This window comes from Macaca nemestrina, chromosome X (genome assembly GCF_043159975.1).
Source record: "Macaca nemestrina isolate mMacNem1 chromosome X, mMacNem.hap1, whole genome shotgun sequence".
Taxonomy (NCBI): domain Eukaryota; kingdom Metazoa; phylum Chordata; class Mammalia; order Primates; family Cercopithecidae; genus Macaca; species Macaca nemestrina.
The window spans coordinates 45,640,914-45,665,811 of record NC_092145.1 but is presented as its reverse complement, the minus strand read 5'-3'; the positions used below and the strand labels follow the sequence as shown (position 1 = coordinate 45,665,811).

The 24,898-nt window shown below is 37.9% G+C and overlaps 1 protein-coding gene across 8 annotated transcripts in view; it reads right to left on the bottom strand.

The window, feature by feature from the left end:
• LOC105490468 (acyl-CoA synthetase long chain family member 4) overlaps positions 1-24,898 on the bottom strand; it is an 85,611-nt gene that overhangs the window by 34,636 nt on the left and 26,077 nt on the right. For 2 of the 8 annotated variants that reach the window (XM_011756117.3, XM_011756118.3), the window contains 3 exons: positions 13,760-13,812; positions 706-1,234; positions 289-466 (listed from right to left, as the gene is read on the bottom strand). In XM_011756117.3, coding sequence (XP_011754419.1) covers positions 289-466; positions 706-1,056 — 529 coding nt within the window. In that variant the 5' untranslated portion in view covers positions 1,057-1,234; positions 13,760-13,812. The remainder of the gene's footprint in view (positions 1-288; positions 467-705; positions 1,235-13,759; positions 13,813-24,898) is intronic. The other 6 variants (XM_011756121.3, XM_011756123.3, XM_011756122.2 and 3 more) reach the window with 4 other exon arrangements.

The window sequence follows — 24,898 nt, the reverse complement described above, 5'->3', positions numbered from 1 at the left end:
ATACCCCCAAACTCCAACTCTTTCAGGTACAATTCATTTCCAATTGGAAAATAAAAGTGTAAATCATATCCCTTAAAGCTGCCAATTCCCATATTAGTTCTTACAAGTTATATTTAACAGCAGCTATCAGATATCTTTTAGCCGCAATATTACAAAATGTATTGTGGACGTAATTTCCGTGTAAAATGGCTAAACAACACCTACTCTGAAAACAGAAGCATCTCAAAACAATTTTCACATGCAAGCAAAGACTCTTCTCTCCCCGCTCCAAAAACACAAGGCACTTACGAGGAAAGTTGTACTTAAAGCAGGTCTGTGCTGCAATCATCCACTCGGCCCTGGTCTCACAGAAGATGGCAATGGTGTTCTTTGGTTTTAGTCCCAGTGCAGTGAGTCCACTACCAAAGTTATTCACTCTGCAGTTCACTTCAAGGTAGTTCATCCATTTATAATTCCCAAGAATTAACTGTTAAAGTGATACATTCCCTAATATTAGTATATTCAAACAAGCAATTAAAATACTATCCAAAGCATAAAACTCTAAAAATGCTCTTAAGTGAACATAAAGAAGCTACGAACGGCTTCTGAGTAGTTTTACACAGCACTGTAATAGAATGCCAGCATATTTAAAACGCACTCCATTTATAATAAAACAAATGTGTCTTACTCTTTAAAACATAAATGAAAAGCACCAAAATACTTTACCTTCTTAAAAACTTTTCCATTTGGCTGCATTTCATTTTCTTCACTTAGGATTTCCCTGGTCCCAAGGCTGTCCTTCTTCCCAAACTTGGATACAGCATGGTCAAATAATTTATCCAGAGTATCTGCTCCAGGGATGTCTATTACAGCTAGTGAGTCGAAGTGTGTGACAGAGCGATATGGACTTCCAGGTTTGTCTGAAGTGGGCTTAGCTTTTATTCTCTTTGCCATAGCGTTTTTCTTCTTGGCATTGGTAAGAAAATACCATGGAATAAATATAAGGGCACTGTATATTGTTATTAACAAGTGGACAGGCAGCAAAATAATGGTGAGTACATTTAGCTTAAGTTTCATAGTGGAAAGCCTTCTAAAATGGTGCTTATTTCTTGTTATTCTTTGGCTTTTGAAAGCCTTATTTTGCTGAAGAAGGCAGTAATAGAAGCAGCAGTAAGAATAGCAGTACAGCCAAGGCAGTTCAATCTCAGTGATACAGATAAGTTAGTAATCTTTGGAAGCCGACAATAAAGTACGCCTGTAGGTGATGACAATGAATCAAGCAGAGAGCAGGAGAAAAAAAAAAAAAAGAGTATTAACAAGTTGATAGCACAATTGATTTAAATACTCAGGTCTTTATTAGTTTACACAATTAATTACAGAAAGCTGAAATAACTGGTCTGAAAGGCTGGCATTTTCCATTTGTAATCATTATTGACATAAATGTCTTTGAGCACATCAACTTCTGAATTTAATTTTTTCCAGATTTCTAGATGTAGTGGTACTCTGCATATCATTCTGTGAGTTGAACAACAACCTTAATGCTTACGCAAATGCATGAATATGATATTTAAGTCTGGCAAAACTGTGGTAGAATAGGGTATGCCAATGAGATTTTTCTTAAACATGTGCATGTAAACTAGACATCTTTAAATAGTGTTAAGTTTATATCCAAAGGCGGGGGGTGGGGGGCAGAAACTACCAACTTAGATTTACTTCTCAAAGGTCAACCCAGAAACATTATTCTGAGTTCTTCATTAAGGTACATTTCTCAGGTAATGCTATTTACTATCTCCTGTTTCCCATATGGGATCAATACAGTTGTAAAATCATTTCCTGTATGTCCACTTTGTGCTCAAAACTGCACCAGTTGCCTAGGAGTGGTAATACAAGTCTGAAGTTGTATTAATTCCTGGCCCTTGGCCATTATAAGTTAACATTTATGAGTCAACTATCACACAAGATAGATCCAGTGTTTTTGAAACTGTTTGGGGGCATGGGGACAGGGGGTGCAACTAAACCATCTCTTCTAATAAACACTACTGCAAACTGCCCATATATAACACTAAAAAGTGGAGTTGCTCTGGCCAAAACAGGGTTTGGGGATGTCTAGAGTCCTGCACCAGAATTCCCTGAATCCCAACTCCCAAGGTGACCACTAAAGCACTTCCACTGAAAAGCCTTGTGGTAATACATAACTAATACATAACTACCACATGCAGTATAGGCAGTAGTATAAGCAATAAACGCAAAAGGAGTTCACAGAAAGTGCAAAATGGCCAAGAGTAACTAGGAGAGGCGTTGTGGAGATTAGATTTAAGCTGGACCTTATGTTGGGCATCTAGAAATGAAAGAGGAATGGAAGGCATTCCAGGCTTAGGGACTGTACGAAAAAAGATACGAAGGTGGGAATGAAAGGACTTTGGGAGAATAGGAAGTACCAATAGCAAGGACACTAGTCTGACTGGGGCACAGCATACACTAAATATGCTAAATACACTTGACTAAATATGCTACGGTAGTTACAAGATTTAACAAATTAGGCAAAGTAATTTTGATTGGATTACGCAGAAAGCTGGGGGCTGCTGCAGGTTAGAAAAACAGTGCCATTGGAAAGAAACTACGGAAACAGGCTCAAAAATAGTAATTTTGCTTTTTTTTTTTTTTTTTTTTGAGACAAGCTCTCATTTTGTCACACAGGCTGGAGTGCAGTGGTGTGATCTCAGCTCACTGCAACCTCTGCCTCCAGGGCTCAAAAGATCCTTCCCACCTCAGCCTCCCGGACAGCTGGGAACACAGATGTGCTAATATCACCATGCCTGGCTAGTGTTTTTGCATTTTTTGTAGAGATGGGGTTTCGCCATGCTGCTCAGGCTGTTCTCAAAATCCTGGGCTCAAGTGATCTGCCCTCGATGGCCTCCCAAAGTGCTGGGATTACAGGCGGGGGCCATCACACCCGGCCTAAGAATAGGAATATTTTTCAAAGAGTTTACCTTCAACTGAGAAAGCTACTTTGGTGAGTCGTAGCCTATTTCAACAAGAAAAATCAAAATATTAGTTCACTTTGCAGAGACAAACTGAAGCCCAACCTTCCGCAACTTTTGTAGAAACAGACTGACAGACTTAATTCAATTGACCCCAGGCTAGTTGATTGTTTTTATGCCATCTAATATAAAATCGTAGCTTAATCCTGCCTGTGCCTTTGTTCATGTAGTTTAGCTGAGTATAGTGAAATCAGCAAGAAACTGGAAGTCACTGGGTGTCAGTCCTCATCTCTGCCCCTAACTGGCTGTGTAACCTTGAGCAAACCATCTGTCTGAATCTGGGACCACACTAGATCAGTAGGCCTTAACCTCTTAGAGATGATGGGCCTTTTTGAGAATGAGAACTAGGAACCCAATTCCCCTCAGAAAGACATGCTAAATGATAGACACAATTTCAAGTGATTCACAAGTTCCTTGAAATCCATCCATGAACTTCAAAGGGCAACAATCCTGAACTAAAAATGTCTGGCCTAGGTGATTCTTAGGGCCATTCCAGCTTTAAATTCTATGATATACCCTACCTGGAAAGTACTTTCTCAGTCTCTTGGACAAGTCTGGTCATTCATTTCTTCAAGATAAGGTGTGTCATGTCAAGTGTTTAATCATAGTGCTGAATGTAAGATCCCCTCTAACAATCCTCTCCTCCTACTGAAGATTTCATGGCTACCCAAGTCCAGAACAATCTTTAATTTTTCTAATTTCACACATCATTAGCAGTATCTACCATTCAATCTGATATATGATTATACTACCATCACTTCCAAGCTTCTGGGTGCCTTAGTATAGAACATAGACCAGTAGTTCTCAACCATATCAAACCCAATACCTCTTTCTTATGACAAATATTTTGTGATACCTCTTCATAAACATCAAAGGATAGTCATAATCTACCAACACACCATTTTTAAAAAATAATTTCTTACTGGTACTATAAAAGAGTACCATAAAGAAACTAATTTAAAATTTTAAAAAATAGTTGTTTCGAAACATACATTCTCAGAGACAATATTAGCAGACATAAAAGCATGTCTTCAGATTTATAAAATGCCCCTAAGGGGTGAGTACCACCTTATCCTCAATTGAGAACTCTTCAGACTTAAGGCTGAAGATATATAAAGAAATAGAAAATAGCTTTTGAAGAGCCTATACTTTAGTTGGATTTAAACTGCACTGTATGTTTTTTAGTTATTGATGTTACATAAATTTAATCTTTTATACATATTTGCCTTAAGTCTTGGAGAAAGAGAAATGCTTACTAGGTAATCCTCATAATGGTTAGTACAGACATACACACATTGCATGCACACACACACACACACACACACACACACACACACAGAGTAGGCAAAGCTCAAAGAACATTCAGGTGAGAAGAAACCAGAGAGATCATTTAGTCTAGAGGTTTTCAAATTCTTTCTGCAGGTAGTGAGGGGGTCATGGGTCATCCATTTGAATAGAATCTTATATAAAAACACAAGTGTAGATGAAAGCAAAAAGCATAGCTGCTCTGGTAGGGGAGGCTATGACAGCCCCTGAAGGTACTCCTTGGAACTTCCAGTTCAGCTGAATATTTGAACAACTGATACTGTCTGATCCCTCATCTTACAGAGAAGCAAATGAATGGTAGAGCACAAATCGAGCACCCAGTGCTCTTTCAAGTACACTAGCCAGCCTCTGCCCAGTTTTGCCTATCATCATAAACTATAATACTTCCTTGTCAGGTGTTATACTCAGTCTATTGATAAATTCATTTCAAAAAACATTTAAACATTTCATTTTACTTCAAAAAAAAAAAAAGAGTAGGTGGTAAGGGTATGATGCTGAGCATCGTACCCATCATTAGGCAGAATATAATGTCTCATAAGAGAAACAACAAAAATTTTCTAGGCTCACAGATCTGGGTTTAAAATGTGGTTCTATGCGGCCACAAAAAAGAATGAGTTCATGTCCTTTGCAGGGAGATGGATGAAGCTAGAAACCATCATTCTCAGCAAACAAACACAGGAACAGAAAATCAAACACTGCATATTCTTACTCATAAGTGGGAGTTGAACAATGAGAACACATGGACACAGGGAGGGGAACATCACACACAGGGGCCTGTCAGGGAGTGGGGGGCTAGGGGAGGGATAGCATTAGGAGAAATACCTAATGTAGGTGACGAGTTGATGGGTGCAGCAAACCACCATGGCACATGTATACGTATGTAACAAACCTGCACATTCTGCACATGTATCCCAGAACTTAAAAGTATAATTTAAAAAAGAAAGGTCTATATTAGTGGCTTCATTTGTAAAACAGGAATACTGCTTATATTACCTCCTTTATAGTGCTTTTGGGAGAAACCTTTGTCTTCTTCCTCTTAAATTCCATAGCTAATCATGCTTGGTCCCTGATAAATACTCTCATCTCTCTTGCCACGCCCTCACTTGGTTGTACTTAATCATCTTAACCACAGCCTGGTTCTATCCTATCCAATTCTCCACCTAATCTGTACCTATACCTATGCAGCTGAATTTGCTGTGAGAAACACACAACTGTGCTGAATGTCTCACTTTAAACTTGTGATTGCTACCTCAAATGGCCTCTCCCTGATGCAGAGAGACCACACTGCACTAGTCCACTCACTGGCCCACTCCTCTGGATTTCATACTTTACTCTCTTCAGACCACCAACATTCCTCATCCAGACTCATTCTCAGCAGCTGACCTATTCTGCAGAAAAAACAGCAACAATCCAAAGAGAATTTCCACAGACTCTCACTGCTACAACTACCCACCTAATCACATCTGTGGCCACATGCTGTTTTTCTCTCCTGTGACTATGGATGAACTGCTGATGCTCCAAGCTGAGGCCAACCCCTTCACTTGTGCATTACACCCTGTCTTTATAAGGACATGGAAGTGCTACTCTACCAATTCTTCCCTCTCTTCCTTCCTCACTAATTTTCCCTGCTCTTCTGAACTATTCCCTTCAGCATCATAACCAGCTGTTATTTCTTTCATCTTAAAAATCATTCCCTCCCTTGCATCTTCTTTTCAGCTATAGCCCATTTATTTTCTATCTCTTTGGCATTCCTTGAAAGACATGTCTATGGCTCTCTGTCTCCCAGTTCTCTCCTATTCTCTCTTGAACCTACTACAATCAGGCTTATGTCTCCTACCACTCTATAAACTTGTTCTCCTCATCCGGGTCTCCAATGACTTCCATGCTATTAGATCCAGAGGTCAATTAAAGCTCAGTTCTCTTCTTCCTTGACCCACTGGCAGCCTTTAACACAGCTGAGCCCTCTTCTGCTTTAAACTTCTTCACTTAGCTTCCAGGAGACCATATTCTTCAGGTTTTCTTCCTACTTCCCTGGCTATTCCTTTTCGGTCTTTTTTTTTTTTTTTTCCCCTGCTTCTTCCTCATATTCCTGGCCTTTAAATGGTATGGGGCTTGGTCTTCGAACCTCACAATTTTAAATACCACATATATGTTGTGATGACTTCCAAATTTCTCCCTCAAGCCTGGAAGTCTGCCTTAAACACTATATTTGTATATTCAACTGTTTCCTCAACAGATCCACTTAGATGTCAGTTAAATACCTCAAACTTAGCGTGTTTAAAACTGAGATCATCTTTCCACAATCCTATCTCACCCAGTCTTGCCCATCTCTAATATTCCACTTGCTTTGACCAAAAACCTTAGATTCACCCTTTTACCCTCCCCCTCTCTTTCTCACACATTCCACAGGCAATTTATCAGCAAATCCTAATGGTTTGACTTACAAAACAGTTGAATCTAATTCAACTACTTCTCACCACCTCCACTGTTACCATCCTGGTTTAAGCCACTATCATCTCTCAAGTGGATAAATGGCATAGCCGATCTAGTCTCCCTGCTTCCACCTCATACCCCCACAATAAATTCTCAACTCAGAAGACACAGTACTATTCTCAAAATGTAAGTTAGATCATACCATTCCTCTGCTCAAAATCTTTTAAAGAATTCCCATATGACTCACCCAGAATATAAGCTAAAGTCCTTACTATAACCTGTAAGACTATATAATCTTTCCCCTACCCCAAGGTTATGACTTCACCTCCCAGTACGCTTTCCCTGGAACACTGTTCTGCAATCCCATTTGTTCCTGCCTCATGGCCTTTGTACTTGATGTTCCCTCTGCCTAGAATGTTCTTCCAAGACACCTACATAGCTTATTCTCTTGCTTCTTTTTTTTTTCTTTACTCAAAGAACACCTTCTCAGTGAGGCATTTCTCCAACCACCTTCTTTTAAAATTGGACTCCCCACACTTTATGTCCCTTACTTGCATTATTTTTTGTCCACAGTACTTTTCACTAATATACCATGTTTTATTTTTCATGTTTACTGTCTATGCCCCCAGTAGAATATAAGCTTCACAAGGCAGAGAGTTTGTCTCATGTGATGCTGAATCTGTGACTGGAACAGTGCCTCCATGTGTTAGCTTCAAACTGTTTACTGAATTAAGAATGTACCGGAATTCTTCTGAATCTATAAGGTAAAAATATATGCAAGTATAATAGCATGAAGGTAGCTAACTTTAATCATCTTAAAAACAATTACTTGTCCATGTCAACATCCTAGGAAATACTATACTCTTAAAATCCCTGGTAATTAAAATAAACTTGAATGTGTTGTTAGTTGCTTAATAGAAAATATGAAACTGGAAAAACTGCCTGTTGCACAGAGGAAAAAGATTGGTGTTATAAAAGCATGAAGATTACACAATTTGCACTATGTGCATCTTCACTGATACTTTTCACAAAGGTATGCTGTCCTTCCATGTATGAAGAGTGATACTGCTATCCCACCATTAGGAGGACGTGGACTTTGGCGCTTCCTTGAGATCATGTATTTGTATGTCAGCCAGAAAAAGGCAGGGCATTATCTTCAGTCACTGGATAGTTAATTGCTCCTGTTGAACTTCACCATTCCATATGGGAATCATAGTAATAACCAGGTACTGAGCATTTACTACAGGCTAGGTACTATGCTAAGTCCTTCAGATCTATTATCTCATTTAATCCTTCAGAAAACTCCTTTGAGGTAGTACCTTCATTTTAAAGATATAACAGACTCAGAGAGATTAAGTTGCCCAAGATAGCACAGCTGAGTAGAGATTTGAACCCAGGTCGATTTGATTTTAAAGTCCATGTTTTTAGCTCAGTTGTCTGTGATCCTAGTCATACTGGTATAATCTAAATAAGTGAGAGTGACAGACTTTGGGTATGAAGAAATACTGGCAACAATTTTGAGCAATGATCTGTCCTATATCCTAAGACATTTTGTTTGGGGGCGGGGGCTGTCTAGATGTCCAGTAAGTACTAGAAGTTTTAGTGAAAATCAGATTCAATTTTATATTTTTGTTCTGAGGTGAGATTTAATAAGTATTTCATTCCAGTTACTTCAAACACTCCAAGATAGGTTAAACACAAAAAGCATTAGTGATACATTAAGCTCTAGTACACAAAGTAAACAGACACTACATATTAATTAAAGTCTGAATTTAAAAGAAGAAATCGTCTTACCCAGAAGCATGTGACACAACACCAATTTGAGAATGAAAGAGAAAAACTACTGAACTGCAGTTGGTTAATGCCAAGACATTTTTTCAAAAGTTTTAGAAAATGAACTAAACCAAGCAAGGATCCATGCATCTGCCACGTTGAAACATACAGTAGTGACAAATTAACTTTGTCCTTGATATAAGATCTTACAATAGTTTTTAAATCAATTTGAAAATCAACAATTAACAATATAAGTGCTACTTTTTTAAAGTTTCATTTTCAAGTTATACATTATTTAAGAGTAATTTAAACACCAAATAAAAAGACAATTTGCCTTCTGAAACAGATTAGTTGTAACTAGTAAACATTAAATCAGGAAACAATTATAAAAGCTCCAAGAGATTAAACAGATAAGAATATCTGCTGTACTTTAAAAGATCATATTTCTAAATAGATGTTGCACCACAAAGACTTTTGTAAAGGGGCGGAGTGCTTCCTTAAAATCTTACTTTCTTTCACACACTATTAAAAACTTCCAAATTGTTTTTGGAATGATTGTAAAATATACAAGAGAAAGCTCAACTACTAGGTTAAGAATGGTTTCACTTTGTAAATGAAATCCAACTTTACAAGAGACATTACAATTAACTTTATACTTTAACATTAAAACTTAGAGAATGACAATACCTTAAGAAAATAAAGGCATTAAGAGTTGCTAACAAGATCTTTCATCAGTCTGCAAGATGAAATAATCATGTAAAATACATGTATCATTATAGCACTTGTCTCATCTGATTCAGATTGTTATATTGCAAATAACAAGCAGTCTATTCAATATAAAATAACTTGTGCAATCAAACCTTAAACTCAAATACACAGTAATTATAATAAATACATTTTAAAACCAAGAAAAGCAAAACAAAACCTAAGATACTATATAGATGCTGTATACCAACACATTACACCTGTGCCTGGCTAGGTTGACTGAAAGCTTTTCACAATTATGACTGATCTTTGGGTGCGTCTCTCACAAGATAAACTGAACCTGTTTACTTCATCACCTGGAGAGGTATTAACTCCTGAATTCGCCATTCTGCCAGTCTCTTTGCAGCTTTTCCCAGCAAAGAAAGCACCTCAGCTGCCATGTTGAAGATACTTTTAATGCTCTACAGTGAGTTCCCTCCCATCATGCCTTAAGAAGATCCCCAGCATGCATCAGATAATGTTGTTTCTAGGTCATAGGATGTTATAATCGGTATCCTATCTGTATATGTCAAAATGAGGAGCTCTAGGAGTCAATGCTGCTGCCTACACACTTCACCTACACTGTGTATAATTACACATCTATTCCTCATTTCAAGTGATCAAGATATACTTGATTTTTTAAAATGTAGATTTCTAAAGCTGGGAATTGGTTGTATACAATTTAATCCAATAACTGGTTGTAAATAATTTAATCCAAAGCTTACATCTAAGGAATCTTGAGGATAAATCAGGCTAGAAGTGGCACCTGCTGGCTAAGCATGATGCTATAATCAAACTTTATTAAACATAATGAAAAAGGGACAAAAACTAAGTTCTGGGTGATATGCGTTTAGAGAGCAATACAAATGGTTCAGTGCTGTAGAAGGGCAGCAGATAGCACAATGACAATGTTAATGTTGTCCAACTGATGCTAAAGAGTAACTGCTGCAGGTCCCTGTACACAAAACCTTGCTGCTAAATTAAACTGCCCATTGTACCACAGTGGAGACTTAATTTTATCTACAAAGTCTTCAATTTACTGGGTGCTTTTTCTTTGTTGGGATATATAGATGATTTTAACAGAAGTTAACTAAAAATAATTGGGTTATAGAATTTAACTTTAAAGTTAACTTTTATAACAAATGTGTTTTCTTCAAGTGAAGAATATACAAAATATCTATAGGTTATACATCTATTTCCTGTAATCTTACATATTTATTATAATAAAGTAATACAACTTAGGGCTTTCAACCATGAGTGTAGGTTCCAAAAAAGTCTTTAAGCAGCAGTAGTATTTCCCATAGGAATATCTTCATGTTACAGGGAGAATTTTACAACTATGCCCTTTTTTGCCACATGATCTGCCCTCCCCATCTGCTAGAGGAGGAACCAGTTTAATAGGTTAGTTTGTGAATGTTCTTTCCAATATGTCAGACTGTTAATAAATTATGCAACAATGTAGTCTTAAACCATTTCTTATAAAATGGCCAAATAAATGACTATAATTCAGCTGCCTGACTACCATAATACAAAATTGTATCGTGATTAAAAAAACAAAACACTCATTCTGCTTTTCAGTATTAAATGGATCTCAGAAGTGATTCTAATTAAAGAACTCAAAGACAGATTATTCAATAATCTGCTGGATATTGAAATTTTATGGCCATATAGTCAACGCTCACATATTAGCCGTAGTAAAGAACAGAAGGACACATATTCTAAAGACAGCAGGTAATTCAAAAATGCATTTTATCCTTATTAGCATTTCATTTTGAGTATGTCTGACATTTCAGAAATTAAAGAATTCCTACGTAAAGAAGTAAGTCACACAAAGCCAAATATAAGAAGCCATGGAAAAGTACCCCTAGAGTTAATGTCTCCGCATTAGGATTGGGAATACATTTCATTCTGTTCTCTCCCTCCACATTCATTTGTTTATCTGGCTTATGTTTCAGTAAGATGAGTGAGACAAGGGTGATAAGGAAGTTAATTATTTCCATTTTGAAACACACTTTGGGAAAGTTCAGACAACGGCAATTAATGGGGAGCCTCCAAAGTGTCACAGAGTACTATCTGCAATCTCCTGAACAGAACAACTGGCCAGATATGTTCATGCCAATGTTTCTGGTAACTTCTACTCTTCACCTTGGTAGTTTTTTCCCTTCCAAATCTAGATGGGCTGCAGATTGATTGGTATAAATATGTATGTGTGTGTGTGGGTGTGTATCTGTGAGAGAGAAAACAGTACTTTCTGTAGTTAAATTAACTATAGAAGTTTGAATACTACACTCTTCACAGTGGCAGTACAGTCTGTCAACTTCCAAAAGGAAATAATAACTTTACTGATATTTTAACTTCTTTGTCAGTCATTGGGGAGCATGTAACACCTAAGTAGCTGAATTCGGTGACAGCTAATTCTGATCTGCTGATAAAAATCTTTGGCCATGTTTAAGATTCTTCTAATGCAGGCTAATCAGTGGACTTCAGCACTTAGCTATACAAGAACATGGTCTTTTGAATTTCTTTATACTTGGAAATCAAAAATAGTTATTAGCACATAAGAACTACTATATCTTCAGTTTCAAATTTATAACCTATTAAAATGAAAGCAATTTTCAGAAGACCAGGAATTCCAGAGAGACAGTATCACACATAGGGTTTTAGTCGTGGTTCACAAGCTGCTGAGCTGTAAGACCTGGAACAAATTAACCTCTCAATGTCTGTTTCCTCATCTGTAAAATGAGAAGTTGGGTTCATATTTTAAGATATCACAAAACAGTAAAAAATGTAAAAGAAAGAAGAATCGTAGGGGGAAATGACACAGAGCTACCAAGTTGTTGTTGTTGTTTTGCCGAGCATGAATTTTTTTAAAGCCCTACCATTTATTATCACCATCATTTCACGAGATAAAGAACATGTTTAATTCCCCTAAATTAGAAAGATATATTCCGTAAGAAGCACTCCTTTAAAGTGAAAATGTTTAGCTTTTAAAAACTCATGATCTTCTGTCCTTATTTTTCTCACTTCACCATGGACCAGTGAAAATGTTTTCACTAACCAGCACTGGTCTAAAAGTCGATAATTGGGGATTATAGGAATAGGTAAATTTCAAAGTCCAAGCCTCAAACACTATGATTTTAATTTTATGTGCTCTGTTGTATTTCTTTTACTCCATATTGTAGTCTAGAATAGATGCCTCAACGAAACATCTACTTAAAAATTTATGAAGATCAGAAATACACTTAAATCAGTTTGAGAGACAGCCTCTATGTATACTTGCCCCAACACATTGAAGTTTATTCTTCAATAAGCTTTGGCGCAGGTACACATTGTGGCTGTCTCTCAAAGAATAAGCTTCAGGTTGGTATGGTGGTTCACGCCTGTAATCCCAGCACTTTGGGAGGCCGAGGTGGACGAATCACAAGGTCAGAAGTTTCAGACCAGCCTGGCCAACATGGTGAAACCCCTGCTCTAGTAAAAATACAAAAATTAGCAAGGCGCCGTGGTGGGCACTTATAATCTCAGCTATTCAGGAGGCTAAGGCAGGAGAATTGCTTGAACCCAGGAGGCAGAGGCTGCAGTAAGCCGAGATCATGCCACTGCACTCCAGTCTGGGTGACAGAGCAAGACTCCATCTTGGGGCAAAAAACAAACAACAACAACAAAAAAAAACAATAAGCTTCAATGCATCAGGGTAAGCATAAACTGCTATGGATGTAACTTCATCAACAATAACGAACCACTGAGGACAGGTGCGGTGGCTCACGCCTATAATCCAGCACTTTGGAAGGCGGAGGTGGGATAATCACTTGAGGCCAGGAGTTCAAGACCAGCCTGGGCAGCATGGTGAAACCCCATCTCTGCTAAAAATATAAAAAAAAAAGCTGGGCATGGTGGCATGTGTCTCTAACCCCAGCTACTCGGGAGGGGGAGGCGGAGGTTGCAGTGAGCTGAGATGGCACCACTACACTCAAGCCTGGAAGACAGAGCGAGACTCTGTCTCAACAACAACGATAATAATAATAATAATAATAATAATAATAATAATGAACCCCTGATTGTGTACTTACTATTAAACCCATTTTAAAGATAAGGCAACTGAGATAATGAGAGACTAAGTAGTTTACCAAAGACACATATTCTATAAGCCTCAGTAGTCAGAACTGGAACTCTAATCTCTGATCCAGTTTTGGGTAGGACTCAAATAGAAAGATGTTGCTTGGATTTTAATTACCACTTGCTCTTTTACAAATGAGTGGCAAATGGTTAAAATTTTAGAAGCTGCACAGGGTAAAATGTTTTCCTATTTTGCTGTATAAAATAGTGCCTTTTTAAACACAATCATAAATATTGGTGGAGTTTTTCCTCTATAAGAGTCAAGATGCCCATTAGTATGGTCACTTACTTTTCTCAAAAAGCTAATAAAATTACACATTTAGAATTTCTAAAGGACAAATACTTACAAATGTCCTCTTTTTCTCTTAAGAAGAACACGAATATCTTCTGTGATTTCAATCTGCAGTAAGAGACAGCATTTATGAGTACAATGACATGAGAAAAGTACCCCTTTAAAAGAAATATTGAGTGCTTATTCACATTATCTGCGCACCTTAGCTCGTAAGCTTTTCCTTTTTACTAAAGGAAAAGCAAGAAATGACTAGAGATGAGTGTCTGACTAGAATTAGTGCTATTACAATCTCAGAAAGTAACTGAGCCAGACTCTAAGTAACAGTAGTTGAAACCCTATGGAAAAATGACAAGAAGCAAGAGTCATGTTCTTAACGGTTTTATTTGTATCTCTGAATCCCCCATGGTCAGGATCAAAGCCATGTTCAGACACAGAGACAATGTCTGACCACAGCAAACTAGTCAGTCACACAAGACAGCCATCCCCACACGCAGATGACTGCAGGCATCTATTCTCCCATCGAAACCAAAAACGAGTAAGTTCCTCGAAACAACACAAGGTTCCTTCCCAAATACAAATACGACACTGGTCTAAGTAGAAACCTAAATATATTTCCATCTTCTTTCAGTCTGTAAACACACCATTTTTGTGACATTTTTCAAGATATACACCAAAAGGGCCAGGCAATGGTGGCTCATACCTATAATCCCAGCACCCTGGGAGACCAAGGCAGGCAGATTCCTTGAATCCAAGAGTTCAAAACCAGTCTGGGAAAAATGGCAAAACCCCATCTCTACTAAAAATACAAATAATTAGTCGAACATGGTGGTGCATGCCTGTAGTCCCAACTACTTAGGAGGCTGAAGTGAGAGGATCACCTGAGTCTGGGAGGTCAAGGCTTCAATGAGCCAAGATTGCACCACTGCACTCCAGACTGTGTAACCAGAGTGAGATCCTGTCTTAAAAAAAAGAAAAAGAAAAAGAAAAAGAAAAAGGAAGGAAGGAAGGAAGGAAGGAAGGAAGGAAGGAAGGAAGGAAGGAAGGAAGGAAAGAAAAGAAAAGGAAAAAGATATATACATCAGAAATGTTTGTCAGTTTAGGGTTGGGGTTTGACCTATTTTGGACAATGCAGGAATAAACTAGTTACCATCTGAATACTTGGAATAGTAAAATAAGGCCCTTCAGTAATTTGATATTGCTTTCTACAGAGCTGGGGCTCCCTGGGCATGATGCTATACTCTAAATAACTGAGGCTTTATTCCATCCAGCAGTATTCACTACTACTTGCATATGATTACGTAACAAGAATAACCCTTCGAGTTTTTTGTTTTTTTTTGTTTTTTTAGTCTAGATGCCTCCATGGAAGTCATACAAACATCCACATAACTGTAATCATCACACTAACTAGCTGGTGTTAATTCAGACAGTTAATTTTCTCCTTGCTACTATTAAAGAGATGAAGGAAAGAATGATTTATACCCAAGCCTATTACTAACAAAGACTAGTTACTAACAGTGAACTACTTTCAACTTTATATCCACAATCTACTTTTGTTGAGGGGTTACCAGGGACAGCATCAGTATATGTCTTAACACAAATAGTTAAAACTACTTATAAACAGAAGTCATGCCATTTCATATGTTCTTATTTTTCTTCCAGAAGGCTAACACTGGCCATTGAAGGGGGGGGGCGGGGCACTTATATTAAAATAAGATCCAAAGAGCTCACAAGGAGAATGTTGGGAAAGAAAAACTTCATACTTCTATATAAAAACATACACATTTCCCCCATAGATAATTCCAATAACTTAAAAATAAATGACAAAAAAAAAAACACCCATCCTTCTATAAAATCATCTAAAGATCTAAAGGTGGAAGTTGCAAGGGAGAGGGACAAGGGAAAACACAAAACTATCTGCTAGTTTGCTTAATTTGGAAAATAACTCCATAAATAAATATTTGCAAAGGATAGTCAACTCTTGACCCTTGGTACTAGAGAGTGTCAGGGAATTCTCCAAGCTGGATGAGAGCCCCAGCTTAAACCTTCTACTCATCTCCATTCTCGTAGCCCCAAATTGGCTGAGCAGGAGAAGCAACTCTCAGAGGTTCTCTAATGCTAAGGAAGTAATTTTTCTCAATGCCTATCACCTTAAAAGCCATTTCTTTCATCACAAAAAAGTGAAAGAAAGTAGCAGCTACCCAGGAAAGAAAAGGAAACCAAATCACATTTTGTAACCTAGCCTAATTTAGTTCTACACAACAGAAAAACTGATCCTGCACTCTCCTCTCTCCTAGTCTCCTCCTACAAAATAGCACCTCCCTGTTAAAGTCATTATATTAAAACAAATTGAAGAAACAATTTAATATTAAAAAACTAGGCAGATTACCACCATGCGGGTTGCATTTACAGACGATCAGGAATTGGGATGATTTAGCTAAAACTGTAAAACAAACTTCAGACTCTTTCACTTTTCAGATATACGCAAGGTTTTTGTAACATAAGAAAGTTAGAAAGTCTTAGCCTAGCAAATTGTTAACAGACTGAAGCATATATTGTTTATTTTCAACCTAACAGTAACATGGTGGCATTAAAAAAAAGAAAAAAGAGATAATACAGCATCAAGAGTTTATTATCTTACCATTAGAAAAGAAGGCAGCACTGAAAAAGCCCAACTCACCAAATGCCAGTGAGCAAAACGAAGTCCATGCAGCTAATAGGACAGCAAAAAGTGATATAAAAAAAGTAAAAACTGATAAAAATACAAGGCAGTGTTCAATTTCAGACAACCCTCATATCTGGGGACAGACTTAAAAACAAATCATTAATGTGTTTGGCTCTAGCCCTCTCTGCAAATAAGTTGGTCTCTTAACCAATATTTTGAAAACATTCTTCCACAAGCAAAGTCAATACTAAACTTGTGATAGCATCTGTTGGAAATGTTTCAAGCACGAAAAATCATCGTCCTGTACTTAATGTCTCAAAAATCGATCTTAGTAAGTTTAAAATAGAATGTTTCAGAAAACAGTGGAAAAATATTAAGAAAGCTTTTGGCCGGGGGTGGTGGCTGATGCCTGTTATCTCAGTACTTTGGGAGGCTAAGGTGGGCAGATGACCTGAGGTCAGGAGTTTGAGACCAGCGTGGCCAACATGGCAAAACCCTGTCTCTACTAAAAATACAAAAATATGCTGGGTGTGGTGGTGCATGCCTATAACCCAGCTACTGGGAAGGCTGCGGCAGGAGAATCGCTTGAACCTGGGAGTCAAGATCACACCACTGCACTCCAGCCTGGGTGACAGAGTGACTCGGTCTCCAAAACAAAAAGAAAAAAAAATATTAAGAAATATAAAAATATTAGCACTTAATGTTCAAATCTAAAAGTAAATTCTGGCCAAGTCCTTTTCAAAACAATTCTCTACGCAATGGTCCTTGATAAGTCTTATTTTAGATAAGTATACATAAATCACATATTGGTAAATAGTAGATTAAAACTGCCATACTAAAATACATTTCAATGTTTAGAAATGTTGTTATCAAGAAATAATACAGGTCAAAAACAGTATGTATGACTCCATTCTACATACATACATATATTTGAGTGTTACATATTCATAGAAAAATTAGCAAAATGTATTTCAAATACTAACAGTTATTGCTAGGTGGTAGGATTAGAGGTGAATTGTTTTAATGTTTGCATATATTTTGGGTTTTTTCTGCTGATTTAGTGTCTTCCAAAATGTTCAAAAATAAAAATTGTATACTTAAAATTTATTTTAAAAACCATAAAGGAACAAGAAAATGACTCATTAAAAACAGTACTAAAAAACTGTAGTAAGCCAAACTATGGAAGGTGTCGCTCACAGGCTAAGCTGTGGGAGAAACTTTTCTTTTCCCCTTAAGAATATATGTGAGCCAGGCGCAGTGGCTCACGCCTGTAATCCCAGCACTTTGGGAGGCTGAGGCAGGCAGATCACAAGGTCAGGAGTTCGAGACCAGCCTGACCAACATGGTGAAACCCCGCCTCTCCTAAAAATACAAAAATTAGCCAGCGTGGTGGTGGATGCCTATAATTCTAGCTACTCAGGAGGCTGAGGCAGGAGAACTACTTGAACCCGGGAGGCGGAGGTTGCAGTGAGCTGAGATCACACCACTGCACTCTAGCCTGGCTGACAGAGTGAGACTCCGTCTCAAAATAAATAAACAAATAAACAAACAATAAAATAAAAATATTCAAACATTACAAAATATATCAAATGAAGTGAAAGTGTCCTTTTTTATCCAACCACCTAGAAATAACAGCTTTTATGTTTGGTGGGTAACTTTGAAGCCCTTTTTCTAAGCATATTCTAATACACACATACATTTTTTTTTTTTTTTGAGATGCTGGAGTCTCACTCTGTCACCCAGACTGGAGTGCAGTGGCATGATCTCGGCTCACTGCAACTTCCACTTCCCAGGTCCAAGAGATTCTCCTGCATCAGCCTTCTGAGTAGATGGGACTACAGGCGTACACCACAGTGCCCAGCTAATTTTTGTATTTTGAGTAGACAGGGTTTCACCATATTGGACAGGCTGGTCTTGAACTCCTGACCTCAAGTGAACCACCCACCTCGGCCTCCCAAAACGCTGGGATTACAGGCATAAGCCACCTCGCCTGGCCAACACATAAAATTTTTAAACAAAAATTGAATCATACCATCTATACATGTCTGCAACTTGCTTTAAAAAACAAAACACTGGGCCAGGCCAGGTGCAGTGGCTCACACCTATAATCCCAGCACTTTCGGAGGCCGAGGTGGGTGGATCACATGAGATCAGGAGTTCGAGACCAGCCTGGCCAACATGGTGAAACCCCATCTCTACTAAAAATACAAAAACAAAATTAGTCGAGCATGGTGGTGGGCGCCTGTAATCCCAGCTACTCGGGAGGCTGACGCAGGAGAATCACTCAAGCCCAGGAGGCGGAGGTTGCAACAGCAAACCTCTGTCTCAAAAAGAAAAATAAAACAAAAAACTGGCTCTCTTACATGTCTTTCCATGGCAGAATACACAGATCTACTTTTTAACCATTCCATGGCATTCCATTGATTATATGACCACATCACAATTAAGTCAACCCATATTCTCTGTTGGTAGACATTTGGGGTTTTTCTAATTTCTGATCATTCGAAAGATCACAATGAACATCCCTATCAATATACTTATGCTAGTGATTCTAGAGGGTTTATATCTAGCAGAATTGCTGATTCAAAAGGGTATGATTTTATATTTAGTCTATTAAAAATTGCCCTCCAGGCCTAGAAGCAGTGATACCCCAATAGCAATGAGCATATCTAGCACACAGATCTTGGGTTCCAAATACAATTCTCTAAGAAAAGGAACCAGAGCTCTTTGGAGCAGTTGATTCCAGGTCTGAGGCAGGAAATAGTCAAGATGAAGTTAGTGTCATCTGGTGCCAAGGAATAAAGGAGGGCTGAATTTTTTTAAATGGGGTCATGTGAAAAGGACACAGGGGTCAACCCGAAAAGAGCTCCCAATGGCCAAAGCTGGTATTAACACAACCTGGGCAACAAATAACAGTAATACTAGATTATATCCCACAGAATAAAATAATATCCATGAGTCCATACTAATATAAATGAACGACTGAATAAGTAAATGAGGGAGAAGAGACTAATCATCCTTACAGAAAAATTCTAATAAATGTAGAAGGAATAAAGGAAATAGAAAATCTCCATTAGAGCACCACAGGAATAATTACTACAGGCAAAATCCATCAGTGAATGCTAATGCTGGTGAGCAAAAGCTGAAACTAGACATTACATGGTCTCAAAGTATCTCCCCCAAATATGTATTAATAAAAAGTGTATTGATATTACTTCATTGCAAAAGGGAAAATAATAACATTACTGTAGAAAAACACAGTTGATACCATCTTAACTAGGTGATCAGAGTTACCATCACCAGTAATAAGGTGCATCTATATATCATGTAAGCCCTAGCTTGATTCACTGAGAAGAACACAGCATCACTTTTGTGGTATTCTTGCCCGAATTGCATAATCTCAATCAAATCATGAAAAAACATTAGATTAACCCAGATTAGGAACATTTTTAGTTTTTATAATTATACTATAATTGTGTAACATGTTAACATTAGGGGAAATTGGGTAAAGGTCCCATGGAAATGGTGTATAATTTTTGCAACTCTATTGTAAGTCTAAAATTTTTTTTATAAAAATGTAAAAATGCCTTCTAAAAAAGAGTATACTATTTCATATTCCCACCAGCAGTATATTAATATGCCCATTTCCCCATACCTCCTCCAATACTAGATTGAACTGTTTGACAGATACCAAAAACATCGTCTTAACTTTTTGCTTTTCACTATTAGCCAATGAACATATGAAAATATTTCACTGGCTGGATACGGTGGCTCATGCCGTAATCCCAGCACTTTGGGAGGCCAAGGCGGGCAGAACACTTGAGGTCAGGAGTTTGAGACCAGCCTGGCCAACATGGTGAAACCCTGTCTCTACCAAAAATACAAACATTAGCCAGGTGTGGTGGCAGGCATCTGTAATCCCAGCTATTCAGGAGGCTGAGGCAGGAGAATTGGTTGAACCCAGGAAGTGGAGGTAGCAGGGAGCTGAGATCGCATCACTGCAGAGCGAGACTCCATCTCAAAAAAAAAAAAATTCACTATGTCTGAATTTCTTATATAAATTACTTGCTCAAGTTCCTTGCCCATACTCAACTTGGTTTTTCATTTTTTTTTATGATTCATAAGAGCCCTTTGTATATTAAGGAAATAAGCCCTTTGAGATATTGCAAATATTTTCTCCATTATAGCTTTTCTCTGTTTTGAGTGCTTGTTTTGGATAAATATTGTGGGGTTTTTTGTTGTTGTTGTCTGTTTTTTAGTTTTTAGTAGTAAAATGTATCTCCTTTATGGCTTCTGGGTCGTTTTCCCACTTCAAGACTATAAAATTATTCCCTCGCATTTCTTAGAAGTATGAATACTAGGTCAAAGATCTTATAAACTATGCCATATTCACATTCTCTGATGCCTTCTTGCTTGAGACACCAAATTACATATCCATGACAACAGTCATATTTCTTTGCATAGATAAATATGCAGTATTCTGATAGTTTTCACTTTATCCATTTTGAAGCAGTTTATTTATTTTTATTTTTCTTATCTAAGTAAGGTAAAAACTAAAGCAAATAAGCAATGCTTATTCATCCTAGACCCATTCTCTTCATCTAAACTCAAAGACAGAGTCTAGTTTGAATGCCAAGAGAAATATTCCAATCTTAGCTAATAATTCTATTATCATTCATTTTGTTACATAAATTCTCCCCTGTCATTAGTATGGAGATATATAAATACTGATGTAGATCTATCAAGTGCCTAATGAACTGCAAGCACACAAATTTCACTCCTGACATACCAAGTTGTAGACTCTTAGAACCAAAATGGGCTTTAAAGTGAAGATAATGAGCCTGTCTCTAAAAAAGAAACTCTTCTCTTGGGCAAACCTGGAGGACACTATGCTAAGTGAAATAAGCTAGACACAGAAGGACAAATACTACATTATACCATTTATAGGAGGAAACTAAAATAGTCAAACTCAAAGCAGCAGAGAGCAGAAACCAGGGTGACCAGGGGCTGGGTAGAGGGAGAAACAGGATGGTATTAGTCAAATGATACAAAGTTTCATAAGAAAGATGAAAAAGTCCCAGAGATCTACTGTACAGCATAGTGCCTATACTTAACAATATTGCATTGTGTATTTTAAAATTTGCTAATAGGGTAAATCTTATGTTAAGTGTTTTTATCACACATACACACAAATAACAATACAAAAGAGGGCAGAAGGAAACTTTTGGAGGTGATGGATGGGTTTATGGCATAGATTGTGGTGATTATTCTCTCCAAGTTGTTTACATTCCATTTTTACAGCTTTTTGTATGTCAATCATACCACAATAACATGGTTTTTAAAAATGAGGGATGGGCCGGGCGCGGTGGCTCAAGCCTGTAATCCCAGCACTTTGGGAGGCCGAGGCGGGCGGATCACAAGGTCAGGAGATCGAGACCACGGTGAAACCCCGTCTCTACTAAAAATACAAAAAATTAGCCGGGCGCGGTGGCGGGCGCCTGTAGTCCCAGCTACTCAGGAGGCTGAGGCAGGAGAATGGCGGGAACCCGGGAGGCGGAGCTTGCAGTGAGCCGAGATCGCGCCACTGCACTCCAGCCTGGGCAACAGCGTGAGACTCCGTCTCAAAAAAAAAAAAAAAAAAAAAAAAAAAAAAAAAAAAATGAGGGATGGGTGGTTAATTATTGTCCATTTTTCGTGCCAATAGTTTTCAAAGGCAACTTTTTAATTATATAGGTGTAATCATTCTTCAAGGAAAAATGAATACAAATTAGAGTGTGCACACAGAGGTTTCCAAATGAATCCATCCATCTCTCTTTAGGAAGTCTCCGCAGTATACATTTCTTAGGACAGTTTTGCTTAAGGAAGTTTAGCTTGTTCTGCTACCAGTGACAAAGAGCAGGGTAAAAGACACAGGGAACCAGTGAGATGCCTACTAAAATAATAAATGGAAGATGCTCAAAGACAAACATTGCTTGGTTTGACATTTTGTCTGTGTGGTTTATTCTGCCTATTTGCTTCCTTTACCTGAGGCTTAATTGAAATCTCCAGTTTCTGAGCCATACTTTTTATCTCAGCTTTGAAATTCAGTTTAAATATGTACCTTTTGGGAAAGTGTTGTTATTTATTTTTTTTAACGACAACCCCACCCATCCCTCATATTTAATGACAAATAGAAAGTTTTTTAAACGCCAGAAAATTCCTTTTTTTTTTTTTTTTTTTTTTCTGAGAAGTGGAGTTTCACTCTTGTTGCCCAGGCTGGAGTGCAACGGCACGATCTTGGCTCACCACAACCTCCACCTCCCGGACTCAAGCGATTCTCCTGCCTCAGCCTCCCGATTAGCCAGGATTACAGGCATGCGACACCAGCCTGGCTAATTTTGTATTTTTAGTAGAGACGGGGTTTCTCCATGTTGGTCAAGCTGGTCTCGAACTCCCAACCTCAGGTGATCCGCCCGCCTCAGCCTCCCAAAGTGTTAGAATTACAGGCGTGAGCCACCGTGCCAGGCCCCATTTACTTTTTAGCAATAATATTTAAATCTTGACTTTTGAATAGGGGTATATACTAGCTTAAAATAACTTACTATGACACAAATAAATTATGGAGTGAAGTACAAGGTTGACGTTAAAATTTATTAATCTACTCTTTACCTTCCTCACAGAGTGTTGTAAGAATTTTAAAAACTGAACATAACGATAACTGTAAATAATTTTAAAAAGAAAGAAACAGTTCCCCCTACTCCATGACTAAGAAGCTAAAATAGGGTCTGCTTTCTGGAACATTAAGAAAGCACCCTTTGTACTTCCCTCTATACTAAAATTAGGAAATTCTTTCTAATCAGTTATAATTACAGCTTTACTCTTAAGATTATCTTGAGACTAGATAAAAGATGAATGTAAGAATATGAAAAAGCAGCAAGAAAGTACACCATTCCGTGGCCGGGCGCGGTGGCTCAAGCCTGTAATCCCAGCACTTTGGGAGGCCGAGACGGGCGGATCACGAGGTCAGGAGATCAAGACCATCCTGGCTAACACGGTGAAACCCTGTCTCTACTAAAAAGTACAAAAAACTAGCCGGGCGAGGTGGCGGGCGCCTGTAGTCCCAGCCACTCAGGAGGCTGAGGCAGGAGAATGGCGGGAACCCGGGAGGCGGAGCTTGTAGTGAGCTGAGATCTGGCCACTGCACCCCAGCCTGGGCGACAGAGCGAGACTCCGTCTCAAAAAAAAAAAAAAAAAAAAAAAAAAAAGAAAGTACACCATTCCTATTCTTTCAGTTACCTAGAATTAAATTAGCAGTGGTATCAACAGTGAAAGCACATTCTCTTTATGAGCTCTCAATATATCAATTGCATTTAAGTTAGAATTTTTCAAAGTCATAAAAATCAACAGATCATGCTTTTTTAGGTCCACACCTAAGAAACAGCTTGATTATTATGAAACAACTACTGGGGAAAAAACTTTCAATATATGAAAATTGCTGTCACACTGGTAATTCTTGACTCAGAATCAAGAATCTTATGATACTGATTTTTAAATATTTTGGACAAACAGATTACATAACAGCAAACACTGACCTTACCACAACTCTCCCTCCCTTCCAAGTTTAGTCAACAAGTGTGTTGATACATGGATGAATCTGAATTTACAAGGCATTCATTAAAATACTAGAGACCTGAACAATACTTGAAGAAATTGTTTGTTACCTTAAGTGTTCTTAACCAGAAAGTACTCCTGTGTAACAATCAAGACTTCCCACAAAATTTGTACAATTTTTGCCAGAAGGTATGTTTTGTTTTTGTTTAAAATGACAAAAACATAAGTCTTACACACAGAGAAATGCCTAACATTATGAGCAGAAAGTACATATGGAATTATAATTTTAGGAGAAAAAATTAGCACTTTCCTCTACATTAGAGACTGATAAAGTATTTCAGAAATGAAAAATATATTTTTAGAAACGCAGACTCTTAGAGTTAAAATATGGTCCGTTTAGACAATTCTCAAAGTACCAGCTGGGGTTACCAGTTCCTTGCAGGACTACTACTTATAATATTGCATCCTTACTTTCATTTCTGCCATGAATAACTTTTATTTACTAAAACAGATAGCAATGCGCTGGGGGTCCATAAAAACTAGTGCCAATTAAGAATAAAGAAATTACTCAGTGCTGCCAAAAGTATACAAAAAGGCACTTTATATACTGTTGACAGAAGTAGAAATTAGTACATGCTAAATAGAAAACAACTTGGCAATATGTGACAACAGGCCTTCAGTTACACTTCCTGCACTTGTAATTTCACTTTCTATTTCTGGGAATATCCTAAAGCTGCAGTTCCCAAACTTTTGGGCACCAGGGACCAATGGTGGAGCTCAGGCAGAAATGCTCACTTGTCGCTCACCTCCTGCTATGCAGCACAGCTCCTAAGAGGCCATGGACCAGTACAGGTCCGTGGTCTGGGAGTTGGGGACCCCTATCCTAAAGGAAATCATTAGAGATTCACACAAAAAATAGAGGACAGTCATCATGGTGGTACA